Consider the following 16,390-nt stretch of genomic DNA (forward strand, 5'->3'; position numbering starts at 1 on the left):
TGTACTAAGTCTATTCTGTACACACTACTAATTCCTACTTTACAGTATGTACCACACTACTGTCTTGACTACAAAATACTAGAATGCCAACCCCCCCATTTTCTGTACTTATTATTAAAATAAATGTTCAGATACCCTGTTTTTCTTTTATATTCTGTAATGTGTGTCAATTACCACATTGGACTATAACGTATGTAACATATCAGAGATAAACTAACTTATTAAATTGTCTTGTGTGTGCGTGAATCTCTATTCATGACAAAAAGGATACATGGATGATGATCTGGTCGGCAGGTCATGGCTGGTCTCAGAGGGCTCTCTCACACTGACAGGGCAGGTTTTCAGCTGTTGAAAGGTTGGCTGGCCTAGCTGGTCATAGGTGTAGACACGCCTGGGCTGCCGAGCTCTCTTAGGCCTTTCTCTCTGTGTTTCAGCATCGCTCTGCTCATCCTCGGATTCCACAGCTGGAGCGTCACTCTTCCTCCACACCATGTCTGTCCTCCACATGTTCCTCTTCAGAGCGTTCCTCAGGTATAAACGCCACCTCAGGTCTGTCTCTGGATGTGTCACTCCTGGGGCAGAACTCTTTTGCTTCTGCATTGAGGGGCAGATCTGCATGTCTCACTGCTGTCCACAAGTGATACTCCTCTTCACTGGAACTGTCTGTACCAGTTGGGTAAGTGTTGTGCTTGCTTGTATGTTGTCTTCCTGTTCTCTGTTTTGTTTTGTTTCCACTGTTTTTCTCTTTCAGGTTGGATTCATCCGCCTCTGGCTCTTCAACCAGGTAGGGGCATGGCAGGAGTAGGTTTCGGTGTAACACACGTCTTCTCCCAGTTCCTTGCAATGGCTCAACCACGTACACTGGACTATCAGGGCCTTTCCTTCCCTTGACAACATAAATCACATCTTCCCAGTAGCTGCGCAGTTTTCCAGTGCCACCTCTGGGTGTGAGGTTTCTCACCAGGACATGATCACCTGACTCAAGTGTCGAGCTCCATGCACGCTGATTGTAATTTTTCTGTCCTCTTTTAGCACTTTTCTTCATATTCTGCCTTGCAATAGCATAGGCTTCTTGCATGACTTCTCTCCATTTTTCTGCATATCCAGTTTGTGAATGGTTTCTCTCCTCTCCTCTCCTGGGGAACATCAGGTCCACTGGTAGTGTTGGTTCACGGCCAAAGAGAAGGAAGAATGGAGAAAATCCTGTTGCCTCATGCACAGTTGAGTTATAGGCGTGGACCACTTTGTTAAGGTGCTCCTTCCACCTTGACTTCTGAGACTCCTCCAGTGTGTGCAGCATCCCAAGCAGTGTTCTATTGAAGCGCTCTGCAGGATTTGCTTGAGGATGATATGGAGAAGTGCGGGAGTGACGAATACCACAGTAGTCTTGCAGCTTGTGGAACAGAGTGTTTTCAAACTCTTTTCCCTGATCGTGGTGTATCTTGGATGGGAAACCAAAACGCATGATAAAGTCATCAAAAAGCTTTCTGGCTGCTGTCTTCCCAGACTTGTCTCTTGTTGCATATGCCTGCGCATATTTAGTAAAATGATCAACAACTACAAGTATGTATTCCTCACCTCCCTTTCACTTGTCCAGATGTAAGTAATCGATGGAGATCATCTCAAACGGTGCAGAAGTCTCTATACTCTGTATGGCTGTTCTGGTTACTCTGTTCGGTTTCTTTCTCTTAATGCAGCGACACACTTTAGTAACATAATGTTCCATCTCCTGTCTCATCTTAGGCCAAAAGAAGCGTTCTCTTGCTAGAGCCACCATTCTATCTGCACCTAAGTGTCCCATTTCTTCATGTAGATGTTTGTACACAACTGATTTCAGAGACTCAGGAACAGCTAGCTGCTTTCTTGTTGCAGTTTCTCTTCGGAGGATGCCATCACCATCTATCTGCAGACGGGGCCACTCTCTGAGAAGTTGTCGGACGCCTTCATTCTCTCTCAGCTTGTCTTTATGTTTCAGATGGACATATGTTTCTTTCAAAGTCACTACTCTGTTTATGACTAGGTCTGCATTTTGAGCTGTCCTTATGTCGTCTGCTCCAAGAGGCTGAATTGGCTCTGAGATGTTGCATCCTTCTGGCAGCGCATCTTCATTACAAGTAACCGCAGAGATCCAATTCACTTCTCCGGTCTCGTCTATGCCCAGGGCTTCCCTGATGCATTTGACGGTTTCCTCTCGACACTCCTCAGTACATTCTTGGATGACGTCCTCAATGGATTCTGGTCTGCGTGACAGGAAGTCTGCATCTCTATTTGCTGTTCCAGGTCTGTATTTCAATGTAAACCTATAATCCGCTAACCCAGCGGTGTCCAGCTGCATTCAGTTTTGCTGACTTTGTGACATACGTCAGGGGATTATTGTCACTGTACACTGTAAAGTGGGGTGCATGGAAAAGATAGTCCCGAAACCGCTCTGTTATGGCCCATTTCAGCGCCAGGAATTCTAATTTGCCAGAGTGTAACTTGTAATTCCTCTCTGCTGCTGTTAAGGTCCTTGATCCATAGGCTATCACTCTGAGAACACCCTCTTGACGCTGATACAAAACTGCACCTAGACCATCTTCAGAGGCATCCACATGTAGCACAAAGGGTTTCTCTAGATCAGGGTACGCCATGACTGGTGGATTTGTCAGCTGGTCCACAATTTTGTTTAGTATTTCTTTGTGGAGCGCTGTCCACTGCACTGGATGAGAAGGTGGCAACTGAGCAGATTTGCGGCTAAGCTCCTTTTTCTTTTGACTTTGCTTCACGTCAGACTTGGGCTTTGCTAAGAGTTCATAAAGGGGCTTGGCTGTCCTAGAAAAGTCTGGTATGTAAGATCTGTAATAACTAAGGAATCCCATTAGTTTTCTCACCTCTCGCACAGTAGTTGGTGTTTCATGCTTCAGTGCTTGAACCGCCTCTGCTTCTTTAGGATTCATCTTGTATCCTTCTGCAGAGATGACACGACCTACATAACAGACCTCACTTTTGAACAAGTCACATTTTTTTGGTCTCAGTTTTATGCCACACTCTTGCTGTCATCTGAGCACCTGTCGCACATTTTGAATGTGTTGATTGAAGCTGGAGCTAAAAACCAATACATCATCCAAATATGGGACACATACCTCGTCTCTGAGGTCTCTCAGGCATCCCTCCATGTAGCGTTGGAAGCAGGCAGGGGCGTTGGTCAGCCCGAATGGGATCCTCACCCATTCATAAAGTCCCCATGGTGTTATGAATGCCGTGCAGGTGTTACCGGCGCCAGAGCTAGGGGTCTCTGGTCCGGCAGCATGAGCCACTCAGGCGGCGGGCACCGAGCGGCTGAACTAAGGTGTAACTGTGGATCTGTGGATCCAAACACACAACACGATAGCTGTTAGCTGATGCTACGGCTACTCAGCATATTTATTCTCTTCACATTCCATATACACAACATTGCAACGACCATACTAACTACTCTCAGACTAGTATTCACAAACAATAACTAATAGTCAGCAACATTTATGGTCGGAACTACTCACACACACATATATACACTCACTCTTGTTCAACCGACCTTTTGTGGACGGGAATGTGGGCTCGGTAATAAATCACGTCATAAAGTACATATTTCAACATCTTACAATGCTTAGCTCCACTTCATTGCGTGGCTTATATGTTGTTACACAACTTAACTCAACAGAACTGTACAACTAGTACATTTTACATACCTGTGGATCCAAACACACAACACGATAGCTGTTAGCTGATGCTACGGCTACTCAGCATATTTATTCTCTGCACATGCGCAGCGCAAGGCAGGGCAGAGACTTCCTGCTTGGACCCACTGGCATTAAAGCGACCTCTACTGGTGCAAAGTGGCAATGCTTTCTGCATAATTTATAAAAGTTCCAATATTAAAATGAAAAAGAGGAGGTGTCTGTTAACATAAACAATATGTGGCTATTTCAGACCCACTACACAGGGTATGCTTTTCTCACTCATGAAGCCCTGATGGTATGCTTTTCCCTGGTCCAGCACCGTGAACCAGGAGTTGCCACCAAGATTGTCGAGAATCTCTTGAATCCTTGGGATGGGATGACGATCAGGCAGTGTTTTCCCATTCAGTAGCCTGTAGTCTATACACAGCCGCAGACTCCCATCTTTCTTCCTGAAGCATACTACAGGTGAGGAGTAGGAGGAGCAGGACTTCTGGATCCAGCCTCGGTTGAGTAAGTCCTGTATGTGTGTTTTTACTTCCTGATAGAGATGTTTAGGGATTGCATTGTATGTTCTTTGGACAGGCACATTGTCTTTTAGCTGTATCTCCATTTCCAAATCTTTAATGCACCCTGTATCCCAGTCATCCTTTGCGAAAACATAACACTCTTCCCTGAGCATTTGTTTTACCTGCTCTTGCTGGTCTTCTGACAGATGGCTCAGATCCACAGGCGGATCCCAGGGCTCACCTCGTGATCCTCCACTGAACTGCTGCCCAGGCGGGGCAGCACTGCCGTCTGGAGCTTGTGGTGTCTGTTCCTCAGCCGACTTTGTCTGCAATGGGTAGATGGCAACAACACTGTGCAACAGGCCAAGTGTGGTGCGACTGCAAAGCACAATATCATTATCAGTCATATTTTCCACAGTCACTTCAATTTTACCATTATCTTCTGAAGGAAGCTTAATCAATTGTTCTCTAATGGCTAGGCCGGATGTCCATGGTGCCTCAAGGTTTGGCTCGAACACTACATGTGATGCACTCACCACACTCTTGTTTAGCCGACCACACTGTACAACCATCACTTTGTTCCTTGGGATGGTCACTGGTTGTCTGCCTACTCTGGCTAAGTGGGGCTGGTTTTCAGGCTTTTGCTTCTTCAAAACAGATAAAACAGCTCTTGCAGTTCTGTGGCCTACCTCCAGAGCTGTGCACAGTCTCTTAACCATCTGACCCGATGAGATACAGTCTTCACTTGTGTCATTGGTCAGGGCCAGTTCCTCGATTACATTAAAGCCGATGATCGGGCGTTCAATGTCACTGTTGGCCACTAGGATGGGTACCAGGACAGGTTTGTCACTCATTCCAGCTACAGCATCTTTGAATAAGGTGACTTCAATTTCCATCCATCCCTTATATGGAATATCAGTTCCATTCGCAGCCGAAAGCTCCAATGATCCATCTTCAAGTAGCTCAGTCACTGGTCTCACTTCAACGTCTGGTAGGTACTTTGTTTTCCAGTTGGTTCCCACAATTGATACCTGTGAACCAGTGTCCCACAGTATCGTGGTGTCAACTCCTCCTAAAGAAGCTCGAACTAGACATCTTTTTCCAACCAGCTTCGCCGTTTGCAGCTGTTTACCAGTGAGAGGTGCTCTTAGGCTGAAAAGTTCTGCTTTGTCTGAGTTTTCAGTTGGACCTTGCAGGATTTCAATTTTGCTTGTGCTGGCTGTGATGTTTTTCATTCGGCATCCTGATGCCCAGTGTTCTGTGCTGCCGCACTTGTAACAGTGATCACATTTTCCGTCAGGGTTGGACTGTTGACATTTCCGACATTGTCTGCTGTTAACAGTCCTAGGTCGTGCGCTGTATTTTCGACTTGGCTCTTCTCTGACTCTCCCTTGTTGAACATGAGACTGAGGGACTTGTTGAAGGCTTGCGATGTGTGTGGTGAGGTTCTGAATAGCTTCACATATGGCTTTGTTCCCTTGATCAACCTTTTCCATGAGTGTATCACGTTTGTTTGTTTCACCACTTTTATTCTTGTTTGGTTTTTGCACATGTTCAGTTTGTTCACTTTCTTCACCAATTGCTGCCACTCTGATCATTTTTGCTTTTGATGTGGTTGACAGCTTGTTCCTTCTTTCTATTTCCAGGCTGTATGCAGCTGTCATTTTCTCCAAAAGGACTTCATCTGTAACTTTGGGATTTTGTAAGTCTGGTTTTATGTCCGTTCGAATAGTGTCATCATGAAGACCAGTCATTACTGTTTGAAGGAATTGATTTTGTATTAGTTCTGCACTGTACTTCAAACCAGACTTGACTCTATCTGAAGCGAGGACAATTTGTTGTCTCAGGTCCATGGCTCGCATCAAAAACTGTATGGGCGTCTCTTTGGGCTCCTGAACTGCACGTGTGAGGGAGTGATACAGCTCTGTAGCATCTTTTTCAATGTAGTGAGTCCGTAGAATTTGTCTGAGGGCTTGCAGTGTCAGATCTATTCTACTCTCCAAATAACTCTTCAGTTTTGTTCCTGGAGCTATTGCTTGAATAACAGCCTCGACAACTTCTCCCTCCTCATATCCTTTTTTTAGTGCCCTTTGAATCTGTCTCTCCAAACTTGAGTAGTGTTACGACTACTGTCGTAATGTCGTGACGTATATAGGTGCGTGTGTGTGTGTGCTCTTCTGTCCTCCTTGAATGCAGCGCCTGCTGACCGGACTCCTCCTCCTCTGCGCGCTGATTGGTTGCCGGATCCGGCCGAGGCTACAAAAGACCGAGATGGCGTCGGAGAGAGGCAGACACAGAGAGAGAGGCAGAGAGAGAGACGAAGTCCACACGCTCCTCATAGATCCAATCAGCCACACCAGGGCATCTTTGTATTTTTGCGTTTGTAGGGGTGGACTGCCATTTCTGTTGATTTGTTTTCTCCTGTGTTTGGCCAGTCAGGGAGGTTAGCTTTTGTCTTTGAGTTCTGTTTTGTTTCCCGACAGGTCAGTTGATTTCCAGAGATAGATTTCCTTTTTGTTTGTTATGTTGGCCTGAGTCCATCCTGAACTAATTCATTAAGTCGCAGTTCTGTTGGAATAATAAATTCTTTATTCAATTTCTTTAATCCTGGTGGCTGCTTGGGTTTTGGGGAGAATGGGGCTTATTCATGTTGCGTCCCAGTCACCCCTGGATGGGTCGTAACATGAATTGGGGGCTCGTCCGGGAGCTTTTCACGTTGTTCTGTAGTGGTAGTTCGGTAAGTAGCGGCGTCTGTCCTGGTTGGCAGTTTTCTTTTGTGTGCGGGGGAAATCATGGAGTTTCCAATTGATGATTTTGTGAGGAATCCTTCCTGGGAGAAAATTGAGAAGTGCACGAAAGCAGATTTGTTAGTTGTGGCTAACTGCTATGATGTAACTGTGTCTTATGGGGCGCGGAAAGCAGATTTGAAACGTGTGTTGTGTGAAAGGCTGGTGGAGAGCGGGGTGCTACCTGTTTTAGCTGCTCCTGAGGAGGAGGAGGAGGAGGAGGAACAGGAAGTGAAAGAAGCTGCTCCGGTGGCTGGGGCGAAAGTGACGGGGGTTGCTGGCATACCAGCCGCCGAGGTGGAGCGTGAGCCTGCCTCTGGTTCTCCTGTTGGCGGTAGGTCCACGGAGGATCTCCGCCTAGCCCTCAGAATAAAAGAGGTTGAAACAAGGAACAAAGAGCTTGAGGTGCAGGCTATGCATCTCCGTGTGAGAGCTCTGGAGCTAGAGCGAGGCGCATCTCCAGTTTTAACACCACGACCCACTAACCACACACTCTCTGCTGCTCCTGCTTTTGATATCAGTAAACACATAGCGTTAGTCCCCCCGTTTCGCGAGTCAGAGGTTGACTCTTATTTCAGCGCTTTTGAGCGAATAGCTGCTGCACTAAGTTGGCCTAGGGAGTTCTGGTCCCTGCTGTTGCAGTGCAAGCTTGTGGGGAAAGCCCAGGAAGTTTGCGCAAGTTTAACAATTGACCAGAGTCTTGATTATGACCTATTGAAAAAGACTGTGTTGCAGGCTTACGAGCTCGTGCCCGAAGCCTATCGGCAAAAATTTCGAAATACTGAAAAAACTGCCAACCAGACTTACGTCGAGTTTGCGCGTGAAAAGAGCGTTTTGTTTAACAAGTGGTGTCAAGCATGTAGTGTGGGGAATCTGGCTGATATGAGAGAGTTAATTCTGTTGGAGGAATTCAAAAAGTGCCTCCCGGAGCGAATCGTCGTTTATTTAAACGAGCAAAAGGTGGCTTCACTAACAAATGCCGCGGTCTTAGCCGACGAGTTCATTTTGACTCATAAAAGTGTGTTCACTACGCCAAACCGCAGCTTTTATTCTCCGCCAGAGAGACGAGTAAGGTCGCCAAAGTCAGCGCGTAAAAGCGCACCGTCACTAGCAGCTGACCGCGAGTGTTTCTATTGCCATGAGTCAGGTCATTTAATTGCGGTGTGTCCTGTCCTTAAACGCAAAGGACATGTTAAATCGAATAAAGGTCCCGCCGGTGTGGGTTTCATTAAAACCGCGTCCCCACCTGAAAAAGGTTCTGACATGGCACCGGAGTCTGAAATGAATGACGAGGTGGATCCCCGCTTCAGGCCGTTCATTTCCCAGGGCTTCGTTTCGTTATTTGGCAAGGAGAAAGTGCCCGTAACAATCCTCAGAGATACAGCTGCCTATCACTCGTTTATGCTAGATAGTGTTTTGCCTCTCTCGTCAAAAACTTCGTGTAACTCTGATTTGTTGGTGTGGGGCATCAAAATGAGTGTCGTAAAAGCGCCACTACACATGGTGCATTTGTGTTCGCCCCTAGTGACAGGGCGCGTTAAAGTAGCCGTGCGTTCGTGTTTCCCCATCAGCGGGGTGTCGTTCATTCTCGGGAATGATTTAGCCGGTGGAAATGTGTTCCCTCCACCCGAAGTTGTTAATGTGCCCGTTTCTGTTCTGCCCGACTCGGTCCCTTCTGCCTCCTCTGTCTCAAAAGTGTTTCCTGCATGCGCCATTACGCGCGCACAGGCTCGTAAAATGGGTGAAGTTAGTGATCTGTCTGAGTCATTCATGGCTACTTTAGATGAGTGTGTGTCTCCTTGTTCAGCTTCACCCAGTGTTAACAATGTGGAGATATCTAAGAGTGTGAGTGCTTCCGAACCATGTGCTGATTCTGAGCTTAGCTTGAATGTAACTAGAGAGATGTTGGTGACGGCTCAGAAAAATGATCCGTCTCTGGCCTATTGTCTATCATCCGCTCTTACGAGTGATGAGCTGCACCCTGTTATGTTTTTCTTTGAAGATGGTGTGTTAATGAGACGCTGGAGCCCCGATTTATCTGTGGTGAATACGGTGAGTCAAGTGGTTGTGCCAGGAGAATTTCGGCCTCAAATCCTTAGCCTGGCGCACGATTCTAACTATGCTGGACACTTGGGAGTTAGGAAAACTTATAGCCGGGTGCTGCGTAATTTCTTTTGGCCAGGGTTAAAAGCCGACGTTGCCAGATATTGCCGGTCCTGTCACACGTGCCAGGTGGTGGGGAAGCCTAACCAGCCTGTGCCGCCAGCTCCTCTACATCCGATCCCAGTACTTGGGGAGCCATTTGAACGTGTGTTGTTAGATTGCGTGGGCCCATTGCCAAAAACTAAATCGGGTCAACAGTATCTGCTAACTGTCATGTGTGCTGCTAGTCGCTACCCTGAGGCCATCCCATTACGCACTCTGAAAGCTAAACCTATCATCAAAGCTCTCACCAAATTCTTTTCTACATTTGGGTTCCCAAAAATAGTTCAGACTGACCAAGGCACAAACTTTATGTCGAAGGTTTTTCAGCAGGTTATGACCGAGCTAAACATTAAACATATAAGATCAAGTCCTTACCATCCAGAGAGCCAAGGCGCACTTGAGAGATTCCATCAGACCTTAAAGTCTATGTTGAGGAAGGCTTGCTTAGAGTCCAACAGAGAGTGGGATGAAACTCTTCCTCTCCTGCTGTTCGCTGTGCGAGAAACTCCTCAAGAATCCTTGGGTTTCAGTCCTTGTGACTTAGTATTCGGTCATACTGTGCGAGGTCCTCTCCGGCTCCTTAAAGAAAAGTGGCTGTCGGAAAAACCCACTCCCGAGCATAATGTTCTTGATTATGTCAGTTCTTTTCGTGAGCGTCTCCACCGAGCCTGTCAGCTGGCTCGTGAAAATCTGGCCCAAGTCCAATGTAAAATGAAGCAACGGTATGATAAAAAGTCAGTGCTCCGTGTTTTCCAGCCGGGTGAAAAAGTGTTGGTGCTGCTTCCGTTACCTGGATCCAGCCTGCACGCTCGGTTTTCTGGCCCTTATGAGGTGGAGCGGAAAATTAGTGACACCGATTATGTGGTACAAACTCCCGATCGGAAAAGAAAGTCTCGTGTTTGTCATGTTAACATGTTAAAAAGTTACATTTCCAGAGAGAGTTTTCCGCGTCCATCACCTGCTGCACCGGTGATCTCTGTGCGTCCTGCTGCTGCTGCCGCCGTGGCTGCTCCTCCACCGTTGTACCGACTGGCTGATGACGGGTTAGTGGAAAAAAGTTGTTCGATGCCAGTCGCTCGTTTGCCAAACTCCGAGGTTTTAAATGACCTGGAGTCCTTTTTGTCTCATTTGTCCGCTGCCGCTCGGGCAGATGTCCGTCAGTTGATTGAGGGTAATTTGTCACTTTTTTCTGATCATCCCCGTCAGACCTCTGTGTTAAGTCACGACATCGATGTGGAGGGACACCGGCCCATTAAGCAGCACGCATACAGAATAAATCCCACGAAACGGTCTCTGATGCAGCAGGAGGTGAGTTACCTAGCGGAGCATGGTTTAGCTGTTCCCAGCACTAGTCCCTGGAGCTCCCCCTGTGTATTGGTCCCGAAATCCGACAAAACAGCCCGTTTCTGTACCGATTACCGGAAGGTTAACGCCATCACTAAACCTGACTCTTTTCCGTTACCCAGGATGGAGGATTGCATCGACAGAGTGGGATCTGCCAGGTTTGTCACAAAGCTGGACCTGTTAAAAGGTTACTGGCAGGTCCCTCTCACACCGCGCGCATCCGAGATTTCCGCCTTTGTTACCCCCGACAGTTTCCTCCAGTACTCAGTGATGCCATTCGGGTTGAGGAATGCTCCGGCCACGTTTCAACGTCTCATGCACCTTGTGTTAGCTGGGGTGGAGAACTGCGAGGCGTATTTAGATGATGTAGTTGCCTACTCCTCTACCTGGTCCGAGCACATGACAACCCTGTCCGTTATCTTTCGCCGTCTCCGCAACGCCTCCCTCACTCTCAATCTCGCGAAATGCGAGTTCGGTAAAGGGACCGTTACCTATCTCGGTAAACAGGTGGGACAGGGTCAAGTTCGTCCTGTGGAGGCAAAGATACAGGCGGTTATTGATTTTCCAGTACCACACTCAAAGAAAGCTTTGCGCCGCTTCCTTGGCCTGTGTGGTTATTACCGAGCATTTTGCAAAAACTTTTCTGACGTTGTAGCTCCCCTCACAGCTCTCGTTAGCCCTCTGAAACCGTTCTGTTGGTCCGATGCATGTCAGGCTGCCTTCGAGTCCGCTAAAGCTTTATTGTGTTGTGCACCTGTCCTTGCAGCGCCCGCCTTCGCGCGGCCCTTTAAGTTGGAGGTGGATGCCAGCGCGTGCGGCGCTGGAGCCGTCCTCCTACAGGAAGATGAGAACGGGGTTGAACATCCGGTTTGTTACTTTTCCAAAAAGTTTAACAAACATCAGCTAAATTATAGCACCATCGAAAAAGAGGCGCTCGCTATGCTATTGGCTTTGCAGCAATTCGAAGTATACATTGGTTCCAGTGTTCACCCGGTTACAGTGTGTACCGACCATAACCCACTCACCTTTCTCTCTCAGATGAGAAACTCCAACCAGCGTATCATGCGCTGGGCTCTTCTTATGCAAGATTTCAATGTAAAGATATGCTACAAGAAGGGCTCAGAGAACGTGATAGCTGACGCCCTTTCTAGAACCTCTGAACTTCACGGGAATTAGTCATCACGGGGGGATGCCTAATTCTTGGGAAGGGGGGTGTTACGACTACTGTCGTAATGTCGTGACGTATATAGGTGCGTGTGTGTGTGTGCTCTTCTGTCCTCCTTGAATGCAGCGCCTGCTGACCGGACTCCTCCTCCTCTGCGCGCTGATTGGTTGCCGGATCCGGCTGAGGCTACAAAAGACCGAGATGGCGTCGGAGAGAGGCAGACACAGAGAGAGAGGCAGAGAGAGAGACGAAGTCCACACGCTCCTCATAGATCCAATCAGCCACACCAGGGCATCTTTGTATTTTTGCGTTTGTAGGGGTGGACTGCCATTTCTGTTGATTTGTTTTCTCCTGTGTTTGGCCAGTCAGGGAGGTTAGCTTTTGTCTTTGAGTTCTGTTTTGTTTCCCGACAGGTCAGTTGATTTCCAGAGATAGATTTCCTTTTTGTTTGTTATGTTGGCCTGAGTCCATCCTGAACTAATTCATTAAGTCGCAGTTCTGTTGGAATAATAAATTCTTTATTCAATTTCTTTAATCCTGGTGGCTGCTTGGGTTTTGGGGAGAATGGGGCTTATTCATGTTGCGTCCCAGTCACCCCTGGATGGGTCGTAACAGTAGGTTAATTTGTCCTTTTGATTTGGTTCTCCAATTTGTCCAGTTATTTTTAACTCTCTCCTGTACAGTGGATGGACAAAAGACACATTTTGACTAGCCACAGCAGCTGTTGCATTCAGGTTTGAACCACTTTCCCTTTGTCCTGCTGTATTATTAGATGCCGTTTCATTTTTGTCCACATGGTGGTGCTCTTGTACTGCATTTTGAGGCAGGAGTTCGTCGCTATCCTCAAATTTCTCTTTTACTTCGTCAATTTTGTCATTTAGTTCCAGCAAAACAGACATTCCTTCATCCTCCCGTGAGATAATATCTTCTCCTTCTATATACTGAAGAATAAGCCTTCTCAACTTGCGAGGTAAGTTTTTATCACGTTCCTCCACTGTAAGACCAAGTGCTGCACACACATCATTCAAATCCGGTGCTTTCAGTGTCAGTAACTTTTCTTCTATCTCTGCCACAATACCTTCCCACTCTGGCGACATCTGTTGCAGCTCCGACATGATAGACAACGTTTACCTTCACTGTCTGTGGCTTTAGATGTCTGCAGGCTTGGTTAGCAGCTAGCATTAGCTCTTTCAATGTCCGTGTTGGTTGCTCGTCATTCGTCTTGCTTTGCGCTGAAGAAAAACCTCCAACCGGGCGGAAACACCAAGTTTATGTTGCACTCTCAAGCAGACATGACTCCGTCTCACTGTTTGGCAACTTTATTTGTCCCGGTTCTATTCACTTTTCTTTTACGAGGCATTCCCCGACGCAGCGAGGCATCACGGTAAAACAACACATCAACAACTCTGCTGGGCGCCCGCTGATGACATCACATCACCTCTGACCTCAGTCCGAAAAATATAAAATATAAACAAAATGAAAATACAGTTTAAATAGCTTCACTTTCTCAGATCTTTCACTCACTGGCATCTAGATTATAAAAAATGTAGAGTATAAAAATGTAAATTAAATAATGAATGTTATATCTAGGTCTCAACACAACAGCCTACATAAATTGACAGTAACACAGTTTAGTATCTCAAATTGTTTAATCTTGTTTGGATTCACACATGATTTATATATATATTGTGATTTCTGTATTGTTATAATTTATGTCTCAAAATAAAGAAATTGGGCAAGTTACTTTAAATTAATAGTTAAAGTTGCTTCTCTCAAAAGTAATTGAATTACTGTAGCAATTGCTGCATATAAGAATAATTAGTTACTCACATACACACACAGCTCAGCACTGTGTCGAAGGGCTGATTTTGTGGTAATGTCATTCATGGCACAGGCTGATTTTGGTGAAGCACAGGCAACATACACTGTGTACCCAGCTCGCTGTACAGAGAGCTGAGATGGAGCAGTATTAATGCCCTTAATTGAAATGAGTTGTGAAGTTGGTTTTCTTTAGTGAATTGAAAATCTCAATTTCTCTCTCTCCCTCACTCGACTGAACATCGTTGGATTCCCGCCAGCCTGTGACTCCTGCAAACTCCGAAGCGTAAGAGCACACAGAGACATTATGATTGTTTTAAACTGATATTTCATGGGTTTACAATTTAGGATGAGTCCCCATTCAAATAAACTTTGTTGATGCGAATCACGTACACACTTTATGTAATCAATAATAAATTAAACACTCTGAAAAACAATTTGATCCGGATACATATGAGATGTGACCCCCTGATTTTTTGAGGAGAAAGTAAACATCATGTCTTTCTGTCTCCATACTTCTGGTGGTCTCTAGCTGTATACTAGGGCTCGGCATTATGGACCAAAATTCCTGTCATGGTATTTTCAGGCTGATTGTCAACACAAGCTAGATATATCTCACCATGTTCTACACAGTGGGCTGAAATATCAGTTGTGACCAAAACCACATTTTATATGTCACAAGAACTTTTATTTAAACAGACTGTGACAAATCTACAAAACATGTAAATTCAAATCTATAAATTAATTTAAAAAACTAGTAGGCCTGTAAGTTAACTTATTTTTTCCACTGGTGCTACGTGCTGATCTGATTAGAGTTTTGCAGCACAAAAGCATATGTTAATAATTGTGTAATTGTATGAAGTCCATGATAGTTTGATCCATAACATTCTGTGTTGAGGGAGTTTGTTATGTCATTTTGAAAAGAAAAAAATATCATAGAAAAATACAAACATTCTTTCAAATGTATTTAGTTATAAATGATTATTCATGGACATAGCATGGATAGAGAGAGAGCGAGAGACTCTTGATCAGCGTTTTCATGAAGTGCTTGTATCGTCTCTGCACTGCATTTGTATAAACACAATTGTAGCTTGCATCCAGACACTGTCTCTCTGTCACACTCACTCACAAACGAGCACAAAGACACTCACCTGACTCAGACAAACTGTTGTGTGTCTCTCTCACACGCACACACAGCTCAGCACTGTATGGCTGGGCTGCTACTGCAGTAATGTCATTCATGGCTCAGATTTTGACATACACTATATCAGGGTTGGCACTCTAGTGATTTGACTGTAAGCACACACTTTCTAAACCTATTGGCTACAGCAGCTGCTTCAACACACTGTTGGGAAATGGTAGTGGAAATGAAACCTCAAGACAAGCCCTAATGAACTGATGCAGCTCATGACTACTGGTTTTCACATTTCAAATGAATGTATGGGAATCCCTGCTGGCCGATAATTTATCAGCATGATTTATTATGTGCATCCCTAATGTTTTTACATCATGTTCATGTTTAGCTCAGGGTAGAAGCTACTTGAGTTTTTTTCCCCTGATATTCCAACAGCAGTCTAATTGATCTTTCTCATTTTGTCTTACAGGTGCCTTGCTGATTTTCTATCTGTTGCCTGGAACTCACACACTCTCTCTCCCTTTCTGTCCAATCAGGGTTCAGTTCCTGATTGTTGTTGGATCTCTATCTTTGACTGGAACCCTGAGAGTCTCTACACTCTCACGCTCTCTCTCCCTTTCTGTACCAATCAGACTTCAGTCCCTGATTGTTGTTATCAAGCCTCTGTCTTTGACTGGAACCCCGAGAGTCCCTCCACTCTCACGCTCTCTCTCCCTTTCTGTCCAAATCAGATTTGAGATTTATGGCTTGTATGGATTTTATGGATTTTATGGCTTCTTGAGATTTTCTAACTGTCATTGGAAATCTGAGAGTCCCTAGACTCTCCTGCTCTCTCTCCCTTTCTGACCAATCGGACTGAATTGTCCTGATTGTTGATAAAAATTGGTGACAGGCTACATCACTTTGGTTACATCACTTTGGTTACATCACTATTGGTTTATTGGCTTGACATTTATTGGCTTGACATTTTGACTTGATATTTTTTGGACAAGTTTCACACGCACATCATTTTGACAAAACATTACACAATCTGTCAGAGCAGGTTACCACTACCTTATTGAGCTGATTTGATTTGAGCTACAACCTTGATCAGCTTTTGACAAGCATTTACCAGCATTTGATTTTTGAACTACTAACATTAATTCTAATTAATTTGATTGTTAAGTAAAGCTTTGAAATAATTGATTTGAACATTGATACATTGTCAGAAGATATTGGATAATTTAATATTGCACTGACATTTTGGAAAACAACATACACAAATATTTGGAGTGAAAATCCATATTTGTACAAGAAAATTAAAAACAAACGGGTGTTTTTTCATTTTTCAAAAGTTTGAGTTTACTCAATAATAAGTGTAAAGGTAAAACCATATTATACAGTGCATTAGTTGTCCCTGACATACATCTAATTCTAATTCATCTTTAGTCCAGCTCACATCAATAAGTGTTTATTGTTGTTTAAGCCTGTTGTAATAAAAAAAACTTAATTGCTGTTGTCTTTTTGTTGTTGTTTGAAGAAGCTGTGTTTGATTCTGATATTTAATATAAACCTGAATACATTTCTTTAGTCTTATACATTAAGTTTGTTAAGGAATAAGATTTGGATTGCTGTCACTGAAAAGTATAGTACTATCCTACAGCTATTCTCAGCTGAATACCACATTTGAGCATTAGTATATATATGTCTTGATAGTGCCTTAAAGCATTGAATAAACAGTGAAACAAACAGAA

General features: G+C 44.9%; 1 protein-coding gene across 1 annotated transcript; it reads left to right on the forward strand.

Moving 5' to 3' along the window:
- Window positions 1-6,996: 6,996 nt before the first annotated feature.
- On the forward strand, window positions 6,997-16,151 carry LOC311267579 (uncharacterized protein; the record flags this gene model as incomplete). Its single annotated transcript, XM_084370718.1, has 2 exons — window positions 6,997-13,808; window positions 15,127-16,151. The coding sequence occupies one exon, from the start codon at window positions 6,997-6,999 to the stop codon at window positions 11,713-11,715; it is 4,719 nt and encodes a 1,572-aa protein (XP_084226844.1). The 3' UTR covers window positions 11,716-13,808; window positions 15,127-16,151.
- Window positions 16,152-16,390: the final 239 nt, after the last annotated feature.

The sequence above is a fragment of the Pagrus pagrus genome (assembly GCF_965226575.1).
Source record: "Pagrus pagrus genome assembly, chromosome: 13".
Classification (NCBI taxonomy): domain Eukaryota; kingdom Metazoa; phylum Chordata; class Actinopteri; order Spariformes; family Sparidae; genus Pagrus; species Pagrus pagrus.